The sequence below is a fragment of the Pristiophorus japonicus genome, chromosome 13, assembly GCF_044704955.1.
Source record: "Pristiophorus japonicus isolate sPriJap1 chromosome 13, sPriJap1.hap1, whole genome shotgun sequence".
Classification (NCBI taxonomy): Eukaryota; Metazoa; Chordata; class Chondrichthyes; family Pristiophoridae; genus Pristiophorus; species Pristiophorus japonicus.
This window is the reverse complement of record NC_091989.1, coordinates 162,417,329-162,431,517: the sequence shown is the minus strand read 5'-3', so window position 1 is coordinate 162,431,517 and position 14,189 is coordinate 162,417,329. Positions and strand designations below refer to the sequence as shown.

The following is a 14,189-nucleotide window of genomic DNA, read 5'->3' as shown; positions in this document are numbered from 1 at the left end:
GAACATTCTTCCTGCATCTAACCTGTCCAGTCCTGTCAGAATCTTATACGTTTCTATGAGATCCCCGCTCATCCTTTTAACTCCAGTGAATAAAGGTCCAGTTGATCCAGTCTCTCCTCATATGACAGACCAGCCATCCCTGGAATCAGTCTGGTGAACCTTCGCTGCACTCCCTCAATAGCAAGAACGTCCTTCCTCAGACTAGGAGACCAAAACTGAACACAATATTCCAAGTGAGGCCTCCCTAAGGCCCTGTACAATTTCAGTAAGACCTCCCTGCTCCTACATTCAAATCCCCTAGCTATGAAGGCCAAAATACCATTTGCCTTCTTCACCGCCTGCTATACCTGCATGCCCACTTTCAGTGACTGATGAACCATGACACCCAGGTCTCGTTGCACCTCCCCTTTTCCTAATCTGCCACCATTCAGATAATATTCTGCCTTTGCCCCCAAAATGGATAACCTCACATTTATCCACATTATTCTGCATCTGCCATGCATTTGCCCACTCACCTAACCTGTCCAAGTCACCCAAGTCACCCAAGTCACTTAGCGTCCTCCTCACAGCTCAGACCGCCACCCAGTTTAGTATCATCCGCAAACTTGGAAATATTACACTCAATTCCTTCATCTAAATCGTTAATGTATATTCTAAAGAGCTGGGGTCCCAGCATTAAGCCCTGCAGCACTCCACTAGTCACTACCTGCCATTCTGAAAAGGAGCCGTTTATCCCGACTCTCTGCTTCCTGTCTGCCAATCAGTTCTCTATCCACGTCAGTACATTACCCCCAATACCATGCGCTTTGATTTTGCACACCAATCTCTTGTGTGGGACCTTGTCAAAGGGCTTCTGAAAGTCCAAATACACCATATCCACTGGTTGTCCCTTGTCCACTCTGCTAGTTACATCCTCAAAAAATTCCAGAAGATTCATCAAGCATGATTTCCCTTTCATAAATCCATGCTGACTCGGTCCGATCCTGTCACTGCTTTCCAAATGCGCTGCTATTTCATCCTTAATGATTGATTCCAACATTTTCCCCACGACTGATGTCAGGCTAACCGGTCTATAATTACCCATTTTCTCTCTCCCTCCTTTTTTAAAAAGTGGTGTTACATACACTACCCTCCAGTCCATAGGAACTGATTCAGAGTCGATAGACTGTTGGAAAATGATCACCACTATTTCTAGGGCTACTTCCTCATGTACTCTGGGATGCAGACTATCAGGCCCTAGGGATTTATCGGCCTTGAATCCCATCAATTTCCTTAACACAATTTGCTGCCTAATAAGGATATCCTTCAGTTCCTCCTTCTCACTAGACCCACTGTCCCCTAGTACATTCGGAAGGTTATTTGTATCTTCCTTCGTGAAGACAGAACTGAAGTATTGGTTCAATTGGTCTGCCATTTCTTTGTTCCCCATTATAAATTCACCTGAATCCGACTGCAAGGGACCTACGTTTGACTTCACTAATCTTTTTCTCTTCACATATTTATAGAAACTTTTGCAGTCAGTTTTTATGTTCCCTGCAAGCTTCCTCTCGTACTCTATTTTCCCCCTCTTAATTAAACCCTTAGTCCTCCTCTGTTGAATTCTAAATTACTCCCAGTCCTCAGTGTTGTTGCTTTTTCTAGCCAATTTCTAGCCTCTTCCTTGGCTTTAACACTATCCTTAATTTCCCTTTTTAGCCACGGTTGAGCCACCTTCCCCGTTTTATTTTTACTCTGGACAGGGATGTACAATTGTTGAAGTTCATCCATGTGATTTTTAAATGTTTGCCATTGTTTATCCACCGTCAACCCTTTAACTATCCTCTGCCAGTCTATTCTAACCAATTCACGCCTCATACCGTCGGTTACCTTTCCTTAAGTTCAGGACCCTAGTCTCTGAATTAATTGTGTCACTCTCCATCTTAATAAAGAATTCTACCATATTATGGTCACTCTTCCCCAAGGGGCCTCACACAACAAGATTGCTAATTAGGCCCTTCTCATTACACATCACCCAGTCTAGGATGGCCAGCACTCTAGTTGGTTCCTCGACATATTGGTCTCGAAAACCATCCCTAATGCACTCCAGGAAATCCTCCTCCACTGCATTGCTACCAGTTTGGTTAGCCCAATCAATATGTAGATTAAAGTCGCCCATGATACCTTTATTGCACACATCCCTTATTTCTTGTTTGATGCTGTCCACAACCTCACGACTACTGTTTGGTGGTCTGTACACAACTCCCACTAATGTTTTCTGCCCTTTGGAATTCCGCAGCTCCACCCATACCGATTCCACATCATCCAGGCTAATGTCCCTCCTTACTATTGCATTAATTTCCACTTTAACCAGCAACGCCACCCCGCCTCCTTTTCCTCTCTGCCTATCTTTCCTAAATGTTGAATAGCCCTGGATGTTAAGTTCCCAGCCTTGGTCACCCTGGAGCCATGTCTCCGTGATGCCAATTACATCATATCCGTTAACTGCTGACTGCGCAGTTAATTCGTCCAAGTTATTCCGAATACTCCTCGCATTGAGGCACAGAGCCTTCAGGCTTGTCTTTTTAACACACTTTGCCCCGTTAGAATTTTTCTGTAATGTGGCCCATATTGTTTTTTGCCTTGGGTTTCTCTGCCCTCCACTTTTACTATTCTCCTTTCTATCTTTTGCTTCTGCCTCCAATTTATTTCCCTCTGTCTCCCTACATAGGTTCCCATCCCCCTGCCATGTTAGTTTAACTCCTCCCCAACGGCACGAGCAAACACTCCCCCTAGGACATTGGTTCCTGGCCTGCCCAGGTGCAGACCATCCGGTTTGTACTGGTCCCACCTCCCCCAGAACCGGTTCCAATGTCCCAGGAATTTGAATCCCTCCCTCTTGCACCACTCCTCAAGCCACGTATTCATCTGAGCTATCCTGCGATTCCTACTCTGACTAGCACGTGGCACTGGTAGCAATTCTGAGATTACTATCTTTGAGGTCCTATTTTTAAAATTTAGCTCCTAGCTCCCTAAATTCGTCTCGTAGGACCTCATCCCATTTTTTACCTATAGCGTTGGCACCTCTATGCACCACGACAACTGGCTGTTCACCCTCCCTTTTCAGAATGTCCTGCAGCCGCTCCGAGACATCCTTGACCCCTGCACCAGGGAGGCAACATACCATCCTGGAATCTTGGTTGCGGCCACAGAAACGCCTATCTATTCCCCTTACAATCGAATCCCCTATCACTATAGCTCTCCCACTCTTTTCCCTGCCCTCCTGTGCAGCAGAGCCACCCACGGTGCCATGAACTTGGCTGCTGCCGCTCCCCCCTAATGAGTCATCCCCCTCAACAGTACCCAAAGCGGTGTATCTGTTTTGCAGGGGATGACCACAGGGGACCCCTGCACTACCTTCCTTGCACTGCTCTTCCTGTTGGTCACCCATTTACTATCTGGCTGTGCACCCTTTACCTGCGGTGAGACCAACTCGCTAAACGTGCTATTCACGTCATTCTCAGCATCGTGCATGCTCCAGAGTGAATCCACCCACAGCTTCAGTGCCGCAATGCGGTCCGTCAGGAGCTGCAGGTGGATACACTTCCCGCACATGTCGTCGTCAGGGACACCGAAAGTGTCCCTGACTTCCCACATAGTACAGGAGGAGCATAACACGTGTCTGAGCTGTCCTGCCATGACTTAACCCTTAGATTAACTTAATTTGGCAACAACAATGCTAAAGGTTGCTTACTGATATAGAAAAGAAAAAGAAACCTACTTACCAATCACTTACCCCCTTGGCTGTGACGTCACCTTTTGATTTCCTTCTACTTTTTTTTTTGCCTTCTCACCCTGCTGCAGCTGCACCAGCTGGCCTCTCGCCGACTCATCAACGCTGGGCCTTTTTATAGGCTTCCCCACGCTGCCTCTCGCCGACTCACGAACTCCCACTGCCTCTCGCCGACTCACGAACTCCCACTGCCTCTCGCTGACTCACCAACGCTGGGCCTTTTTATAGGTCTCCCCACGCTGCCTCTCGCCGACATAGTTATCCTCTTGCTCTTCGTGTATTTATAAGGTATCATGGGGGAGCCAGTTCCAGATTTCCACTACTCTTTGTGTGGAAAAAGTGATTTTTGTACATGGTTTAGCTCTAATTTTAAGATTAGCCCCTCTTGTTCTGGATTCCGTTACCACTAGATTCTTTGCATCTACCTTATTGAATTCCTTAATCATCTCAACAGTTGCAGCATTGGGGTTAAGAGGGCAGAAAGGCTACCAACTCCATTTGGAGGCTGTTACTGCCCCATTAATGCCAGGCAAAACACATTCAAATTAACTCCAAAGATTATATCCAAGTTTAGATGCCAGTTTGAGACTTGGATACAGATTCTCTGCCACCAGAATTATTGGACCACCAAAATAGTCACAAATTCTGACTTGTTACATAGACTTCCATTAATTTCATGCAGTATATTTTCCATTATTTAGTCATACTTCCATTTGATTTCCATACAGTTTCAATTCATAAAAAATCATGTTTTTCTCAATAGAGAAGTTTTGGGTGTGTTAATCCTGTGCTGCAGCTAGTGAAAAACAATGATCTTCCAACTTACGGAATTCCAAGATTTCCATGGAATATCTGCCAACAGCAAGCAGCACGATATCATGGTCTGGTGACAATAGTTTTGAGCAATTCTTTGGATCACATTCACAGTTTTTAATGTCCTTCTTCCCATCTGCAGCATGACAACATGATCTGGCGATGAAGATTTTTTAGCAACTTCTTCCCAGCACTCGGTGCATGCTCTCTGCAGCTAGAATGGTCAAAATTGAGATTTGATTTCCCTCTGTGGATGAAATGATCAAAAGAATCTGGTTTCAGAACTGCATTCTGGAGGAATTTCTGGTTTATTAAATGTGTTGATTATACTGATCACTCCCTTAAAGTGCAACCACCTGTTTTTAAACAAATATATAATTATCTTCATTTAAATGGTTTCTTCATTGATTCCCTTTAGCTCTGTGATGAGGGGTGACACTTGGCATTGTTAAAAACTGGTTACATTTTATGACCTTTTTACATCATTAGTGAGTACTAGCTAATATTGAAAATATTTCTGTTTTTGTCACATGGAGCGACAGAGAACTGTGGGATATGGGGAAAGAAACTTAAGTTCAGTATGTGCATAATCCGTATTTTTCTCTTTTGCTTCACCATTTTTGAATCTCTTTATATCTTCCTTTCTATTTCTCTTTCTCTCGTCTCTCATTTTCTTTCATCTATACTATTTAAGGATTCCTATAGTTTTAGTTACATGCTATGGAGACTAAAAGAGATTTCAGCTACAGAGACTTATGTGTTATGCTCAAATTAAAGAAAGCATTTGATATTTGTATTATATCTTGTGAATTCTAATATGATTAGTTATAACACACTACTAAATAGGGGCTGTTTGCCAAAATAAATAATTTAAAGAGGCGTTAGTGCTTCAACAGGGAGTTTTTCAGAGTAGCCAGAATCAATCTGCTCTAAATGCTGCTACTATCAACCATACTGATGGTGAGACAAGTTCACACTAGCAGAAGCTGTATGTGCCGCTACATCACTGTGTTAATGCCATGACATTCTCGTGCTGCTTGAGTGCTTGCTGCCATGCTATTATGTTGATGCAGGGGCAAACTGACACAGCAACAGTAGGTTATGCACGCAACCAAGTCATGCCACAATAACACTAGGCTGATGGTACAGCCACCTCAGATTACAACAGGAGCTGTACCTGCTGCTGTGCCATAGCATTGATGTCACGGCAAGTTCAAGCTGCAACAGTAGCTATACCTGTTGGCTTGCCACCACGTTGATGCCAAGACAGAAGCTATCCTGTTGATGTCAGGTTAAGCTCACCATGCAACAAAGCCTTTATCTGCAGCCACATCACCATGTTAAACACATTAACAGATGGTGCAGAGCAAATTTATACAAATGTTGCTATAATATTTTTATCTTGATTTTTAATGAGGTAAAATACTAAATATACAGTATGATTAGTGATGCGATTACATAATTGCAACCCCGAGCCCTTCAAGATTAGGAATAAGATAAATAGTGATACTTTGTTTTCACTGGGCAGTGAGGCGGTAAGGAGGGAATAAGATAAATAGTGATACTTTGTTTTCACTGGGCAGTGAGGCGGTAAGGAGGGATAGAGATTTATGACAATCATAAAAACAATTAAAGTGGAAGTTAAAATTTTTTTATTTATACAGAAGGCAGGTAGAATTTGGAATTCCCTGCACAAGCCATTGTTGAAGCAGAGTTGATCAAATATTATGAGCCAGGCATTGCCAAAGCTGAAAAGAATAGGACTGAAGACCAGAATGGACCAAGTAGCTATGATTAGGAAACGCCAAAGTTTGGTTTTAAAAGCCTGCAGACTGTAAAGGGTGGGGGAGATTGAAGAATGATGGGACACATGCTTATCAAACCAGCATGAAGAAGTCAACCTGTATTTACATGTCACGGCAATCTCAAAATCTTTACTTTGGCGAGGAATTAGGACTCGCTAGTACCAGAGCTCAGATTGGTGGGCAGTCAGTCAGTAATTCTTCAGGGTGTGGTTTTACACAACAGTATTCCCAAACGGCTAGTTAGGCGTTTGTAATCCCAAACCTTCTGCTTATTTAGTTTTGGGAGGGGAAGGGATACAGTAGTTCCAAAATATTATCATGTAATACACACAACTTTAATGCGGCGTTATCACACTCATTAGTATGGACAGATATATCTACAGAGTATTGATGGGTTGATGAGAGAGTTAGTTTAACCCTATGTATAAGATTCAGTCAAGGGAAGCTCCTGCGGATCACTTCTTTGCCGATGTAAGGCTCAGTGGAGCAGTCTGGTTGACAGGTATCTGAGGGTGCTTTGTGCTGAATGTGTCAGTATGATGAGGCGGGCGGTGCCTTGAACCCACGGGGCGGGGCGCTCCTCGCAGTCTGCTATAAGAACAGCCGCCGTTCCTTGTTCGCGGCTGTGTCAATTTCAGTCCATTTCACTTCAAGACATTGCAAGCTCTCGCTCTCTCCTTGTGACCAAGATGTCTGCAGCTGATCGCACGGTACTTGTGCTTGGGGGAGCCGGCACTGTCGGGTCGGGGACAGTCAAAGTCTTGCTGGAAAAAGGTAGGTGGCGACTTTAAGCACCCTTCCGCTACACTTGGGTGCTGAAAGATCGAGCCTCTTTCTACCAGCGGTTCTTTAATTTCGCCCAATGTTTGATGGATATTTCAGTTCCAGCTATAAACTCCATAATACGATGGTTTTCTTTCGCACGCAGATTTACTATCGCTACTGCATGATATCAGAGATTTGTTTAGATATAATTTAATGAAAGAAATATGATTTATCTTAAAACTGTGTTCAAAACTAGTCCCATTAACTTTTCCATAAAACAATGCAATGTGCAAAATGATGCACCAAAGATAGAATGGCCGCACAGGAGGCCATTCGGCCCATCGTGTCCGTGCCAGCTTGTTGAAAGACCCGATTAGTCCCACCACCCCTTTCCCCATAGCCCTGCAAATGTTTCATTTTCATGTAGATCCCTTTTGAAGGTTATTATTGAGTCTGCTCCCACCACTCTTTCAGGCAGTGCATTCCAGATCACAACTCACTGTTAAAACATTTCTCCTCCACTCCCCTCCGGTTCTTTCACCAATGATCTTAACTCTGGTTACCCATCCACCCTCCTGCCAGGGCAAACGGTTTCTCCATATTTATTCTACCAAAACTCCTCATGATTTTGAACACCGCTATTAAATCTCCCCTTGACCTTCTGTGCTCCAAGGAGACCAGTCCCAGCTTTTCCACATAACTGAAGCTCCTCATCCTGGTACTATTGTGGTAAATCTCCTGTGTCCTCTCCAGCGCTTTTAACATCCTAAAATTATAATATATTATGCGGCACACATATCGCTTATACATCAGGTCGTATCGATGTTTAAAGAATAAGTAAAGTCCAAAATAAAAGAAAGGTCGCAATTATACAACAGGCCCGTGGTCATCTGTAAACAGAAAGAGAAAACGGGTTAGTTTCTCTTGTAAATCTTTAGTTTAAAAAAAAGGCAAGGAAAACCCAACTCCGACTTTAAAAACCTGGAATTGAATCGAGGTTGTGATGCTTAATATCCGCTCTCTACAACAAGATGCAAGCATTCCAGTACCATTGTTTCTCAATGTCACATTCCAGGTATTTGCTTGAAATGTGATGATAAGATCAAAGCGACTTAACCTAAGTTTAGGAAACTGAAGAACGACCCCACGTGGAAGAAAACGAGGTTCTGACATATATACATCTCTTACAAATTACAAGTTGTCCCTGTTCACCTGCTCCGTTCCCTAACGGCTCTGTGCCAGCTTTTCACAAGCCATGTTTATTGTTTAAAGATTTAAAAAAATGAATTTTGCTCTAATCTTTCAGTTCAATTGTACTCGTTACAAAGTACAGCCCGCGACAATCTCCGAGAGCCATTACCCAGCTGCTCGAGAATGTGACAAGTGCGTGTTTTGGTTTTGTTCGCCTTTCATCCATCCGTCACGCATCGCAACAACACTGTCAGACAATGCGTGCAAAGCGCAGTGTGAGCCGCTCAAAACCAAGTGCCGCGCATGGCTGGGAAATTGTCAAAGTGAATTTCTTTCCCCTCATGTTGGTTACTTGTGCACGAACGCCAGCTTGGAGCTTAAGAGGCGCTGAGTTAGAAATGTACAAGACTGCAATTTCAGTAACTGCATTGATATTACAAGTCACGGCGAATAGAGAAAACGCATAAAACTATTCATCAGAATTCAACATAGGCGGATCCCAAAGACAATCTTCTAGAGATAGTTGACCGTATTCACAGACGGGTGACCTTTGACCATTGAACTACGGGCTTTTAAAATCTAGGTTTCGTTGTTTGGGCTTGTACTGAATTCTTTCCTGATTGGTCATTCATTGTTAATTGTCCTATATGATGATTAATATTCCCCCCCAGAGGGTGGTGGGGGTCTGGAACTCACTGCCTGAAAGGGTGGTAGAGGCAGAAATCCTTATCACATTTAAAAAGTACTTGGATATGCTCTTGAAGTGTTTTCACCTACAAGGCTACGGACCAAGAGCTGAAAAGTGGGATTAGACTGGATAGCTCTTTTTTGGCCGGCACAGGCACGATGGGCCGAATGGCCTCCAGCTGTGCCGTAAGTTTCTATGATTCAATGACTAGCCAGTTAGAATTCAGTGTGATGTAAAGTCTAAATCCCCGAACCTAGGTTACAGCACATTCGGAATGTACTGTGCCATGAATTGTAGGGGAAAGCATCCAGCTTCGAATCCTAGCCTTTGGTAACATTCAGACCTGCGAATCCTTCGGGCAATGAGTTGTTGATCTCAGCTAGGTTGTCAGATACACCGCAGCAAAATCAGAGATTAAAGCGAGGGACATCTCGCCAACCAGCACAACGCATTCTATGAACTGGGCCAGAAGAGAGACCCATAAAGACCATGGTGTTGAGATGTCGCAGTGGAGGAGTAACTGAGCATAGCAGACACAATTCAGGGAATTGAAATCAAAGTGTTTACAAAAAAGTGTCTTTGCTTAAAAAATAAAACAGTTGAAACCATTAACTTCAATTTCCTTTAATATTTGTGGTTATTTTTATATTATCTGTTTATTTAGAATATGTGTTGGTGGCATTGTGTAAACTGAGTGGGAGCTCTTGTGCCTGGCACTATGGGGAGATTAATCAACATCAGTAAATATTAATCCTGAGTGTTTCAGCAGTGCATGCTTCCCTCTCATCACAGACACCATTAGTAACTCAACCAAGTGAGGTTCCTGATGAGATCATTGTAACCGCTTCATTTTGGTGAGCACGAGGTCAACTTTCACATGCACACTGATAACACATACCTCTCATTCGCTGCCCCCACCACTGACGTAGTACAGCAACTGCGCTGATCAGTGTTCTGTCTGACATTCAGTACTGGATGAGATGACATTTCCTACAGCTCGACATCAGCAAAAGTGCAGTCAACCTGCATGGCCCATCCCCGCATTACTTCTGCTTCTGGCTGTGACTTCAGAGACTTTCCTGGTTGCCCCACTGGGCTGAATCCAATTAACCTGCAGCCTTGGTAGTTTGTTCAACCTTGAACTGAACGTTTTACCCATATCCATTACATCGCCAAGACTGCCCACTTCTACCTCAGGAAAGTTGCCTGCTTACGCCGATACCTCACTCCTGCTCCTATTCAAATCTTTTAACTATCCTTCATCACTCCAAGGATTGATATTTTCAAATGCTCATATGCTGATCTCACTGCCTCCCACTCCCCCTTAATAATCAGCTAACTCAGAACTCCGGGATCCAATCCCCTCCCATAAAGAGGCCTGTATTTCCGCCATCTCACATCTATGGCACACTTCAATGGCTCCCTGTTACGATGGCCAACTCTCATTGAATGTAATCAAGCTATGTATTCAAAAATGAGTCAGCTGTGGCTCTGAGTCAGAAGGTTGTGGGTTCAAGTCCCACTCCAGGAACTTGAGACATAAATCTAGGCTGACACTCCAGTGCAGTGCTGAAGGAGTGCTGCACTGTCGGAGATGCCGCCTTTCAGGTGAGACAGGGGTCCGTCTGCTCTCTCAGATGGATGTAAAGGATCCCATGGCACTATTTCAAAGAAGAGCAAGGGAATTATTCCTGGTGTCCTGGCTAATATTTATGGACGTGCTTATTTGTACTGCCAAAATGGCCACCATGCTCCATCCTTTGTCCTTGGAGGATAAGCCACACCCTGAAATTTCACAGGAATGTGTAACTGGAACTGCCCATCCCAAGGTCTCACTGACTTTGCAAATTGTAACTCAATCCACTTTGACTTCCTGAAGAGACAGAGGACAGAGCTCCCCAGAAGACAGCAAGGGCCAACCAAAGTGCCTTACCCCAGTCCAAATGCACCACCCCCACCCCACCATAGAGGGGCAGGCAGTGTGTACGAATTGTCAACAGGTTTATTGGGTATGAAGTGAATAGTGACAGTGTCGTGTATTCTGGATATCATCCTCTCCAACGATGTCCCTTGCAGGGAGTTGGAAGAACATGATCTGTCTTTCCTGAGTTCTTGTTCTCACACACACTCTCTCTCTCGGGCTCTCTCTCAACAGAGAGTCGGGATAAATGGTTCATTCTCAGGCCACAGGGATCAGTGCTGGGACCCCAACTATTTACAATCTACATTAACGACTTGGAAGAAGGGACCGAGTGTAACGTAGCCAAGTTTGCTGATGATACAAAGATGGGAGGAAAAGCAATGTGTGAGGAGGACATAAACAATCTGCAAAAGGACAGACAGGCTAAATGAGTGGGTAAAAATTTTGGCAGATGGAGTATAACGTTGGAAAGTGTGAGGTCATGCACTTTGGCAGAAAAAAAATCAAAGAACAAGTTATTATTTAAATGGAGAAAGATTGCAAAGTGCTGCATTACAGCAGGACCTGGGGGTACTTGTGCATGAAACAGAGGTATAGTATGCAGGTACAGCCAAGTGATCAGAAAGGCCAATGGAATCTTAGCCTATATTGCAAAGGGGATGGAGTATAAAAGCAGGGAAGTCTTGTTACAGCTGTACAGGGTATTGGTGAGGCCACACCTGGAATACTGCGTGCAGTTTTGGTTTCCGTATTTAAGAAAGGATATGCTTGCTTTGGAGGCAGTTCAGAGAAGGTTCACGAGATTGATTCCGGGGATGAGGGGGTTGACCTATGGAGGAAAGGTTGAGTAGGTTGGGCCTCTACTCATTGGAATTCAGAAGAATGAGAGGTGATCTTATCAAAACGTATAAGATGACGAGGGGGCTTGACAAGGTGGATGCAGAGGATGTTTCCACTGATCGGGGAGACTAGAACTAGAGGGCATGATCTTAGAATAAGTGGTCGCCCATTTAGAACTGAGATGAGGAGAAATTTCTTCTCTGAGGGTTATGAATCTGTGGAATTCACTGCCTCAGAGAGCTGTGGAAGCTGGGACATTGAATAAATTTAAGACAGAAATAGACAGTTTCTTAAATGATAAGGGGTAATGGGAAGCGGGCAGGGAAGTGGAGCTGAGTCCTTGATCAGATCAGCCATGATATTGAATGGTGGAGCAGGCTCGAGGGGCTGTATGGTTTCCTCCTGCTCTGTTCTTATGTTCTCATCCCCCCAGTCTCTCTTCCCCCCAGCCCCTCTCTCTCTCTCTCTCTCCCCCAGGCCAGCCGGGGTGAAAGTCAGGGGCTGTGGAGGAAAAGTGAGCTGGGGCTGGGGCCTAAGTGGAGAAGAGAGTTGGAGCCTCAGTTCCTACTTCTCGGTACCATGTGGAGGGAATGATTCTGGCCGGGAGGGGAGGGCGGAGCTTGACAGGGGACAGGGCTTGTCCCATGTCTGTCAAAAAAGTGCAGTAGGGGCATGGGGAGGGCAGGGTAGGTTTTGGCAGACATATGTCTGTCGAAAAAAGTGTAGTACAAATAGTTACATCGAATTTTTATCCCTCAACCAACAGCATTAAGACAGATTAACTGCTCATTATCACATTGCTGTTTGTGGGAGTTGCTGTGTGCAAATTGGCTGTCGTGTTTCCCACATTACAACAGTGACTACACTCCAAGTACTTTATTGGCTGTAAAGCGCATTGAGAAGTCTAGTAGTCGTGAAAGGCGCTTTTTAAATGTAAGTCTTTTATTTATTCCAGGAGGGTTGATCACCTGACAATCCAATCACATGACACTTGCCCACAGTTTGCAAATGTTACTGCATTTCCCGTATACAGATTGGCTCTTCTGTTGTTGAATGGTTTTGTGCCAGCAGTCGCCGGATGGGGTGCGGCCGAACAAACCATAAGGGCAAAGCTCTACTTTTCTTCCGGATTGCTGGCAGCAGTGCTTGGGAGACTCAGCTTTACAAAGTGCAGACCGACCATTTCATAAACACACAGAATGTGGCTTTGGTGACACTTTACGAAGCACAGCTTTGCATACTGCTCGGTTTGCTCACTGTAATACTGAAGAGGTGGAAGATGCTCACTGCAGTGATGTAATGTAAGACCTGGTATGGGAACAAAGGTCAACCTCGTGACCCGCCTCTTAATTCATTTATGTAAATTGAGTTTGGTGTGTAAAAGTAGTAATACAACATCTCTTGTCTCAACATCGTGTAAGCCCACGTTGGTGGAACACAAAATTCCATTCACTTGAGCATTTTGACCTTTCACCTTTTAGTATATGAAAACATGGTATTCACCATGTTTTGCTTGTATTTTCTGTTTTAATTTTATAGCTGTAAGCTTGTTTCTCTTTAATGTTTCTTTGTTAAAATTTAAAAAATTTCATCTTCCATCTTGGAGACTCCCGAACAATCTAAGGGTCACAGTCTAAGGATAAGGGGTAAGCCATTTAGGACAGAGACGAGGAGAAATTTCTTCACCCAGAGAGTGGTGAACCTGTGGAATTCTCTACCACAGAAAGTTGTTGAGGCCAATTCACTAAATATATTCAAAAAGGAGTTAGATGAAGTCCTTACTACTAGGGGGATCAAGGGGTATGGCGAGAAAGCAGGAATGGGGTACTGAAGTTGCATGTTCAGCCATGAACTCATTGAATGGCGGTGCAGGCTCGAAGGGCCAAATGGCCTACTCCTGCACCTATTTTCTATGTTTCTATGTTTCTAATCCAGAAGTGCTGAGCAACTCTGTCCTCCAAATGTATAGCATTCATTGAGAACTCGGTCCTGCTGGCAGACCTATGATGCACTGCTATTTATTTAGACGTAAACACAGATGTTGGTGAGGAAAGCCCCTCCCACATATCAGCTTTCAGCTCTGTTCACTTGCAGTCTAAATTCCCATTTCATTTCAAACCTCTCTCACTTTGAGAAGAGTGTAACTTCAGTAAAGAATTGTATTAATTTCTGCTTCCCAGCTTTAGGGCAGTTACAGCGGGGGGCGGGTGACATGTTGTGTTGGTACATTGAATCGTCTAAAGGCAAGTCTAAAAAATGGCAGGCGTTTTTGTAGAATAAAGAGTTCCCTACCCAGCTTCCTAGCACCAGAGAAAGTGCTCTATCCCTGGGGTGGATTGCCAGGCATGTGTTCAGGGATAGAGCGGATCCTCTGTCACTATGGGTGTTGGGAAAATT

General features: G+C 44.2%; 1 protein-coding gene across 1 annotated transcript in view; it reads left to right on the top strand.

Annotated features, from left to right (window-relative positions):
- Positions 1 to 7,007: 7,007 nt before the first annotated feature.
- The window catches only part of LOC139278335 (peroxisomal trans-2-enoyl-CoA reductase), a 39,243-nt gene continuing 32,061 nt past the window's right edge, over positions 7,008 to 14,189 (top strand). Inside the window, exon 1 of the mRNA XM_070897002.1 lies at positions 7,008 to 7,161. Within this exon, the coding sequence (XP_070753103.1) occupies positions 7,077 to 7,161 (85 nt within the window). The 5' untranslated portion in view covers positions 7,008 to 7,076. The remainder of the gene's footprint in view (positions 7,162 to 14,189) is intronic.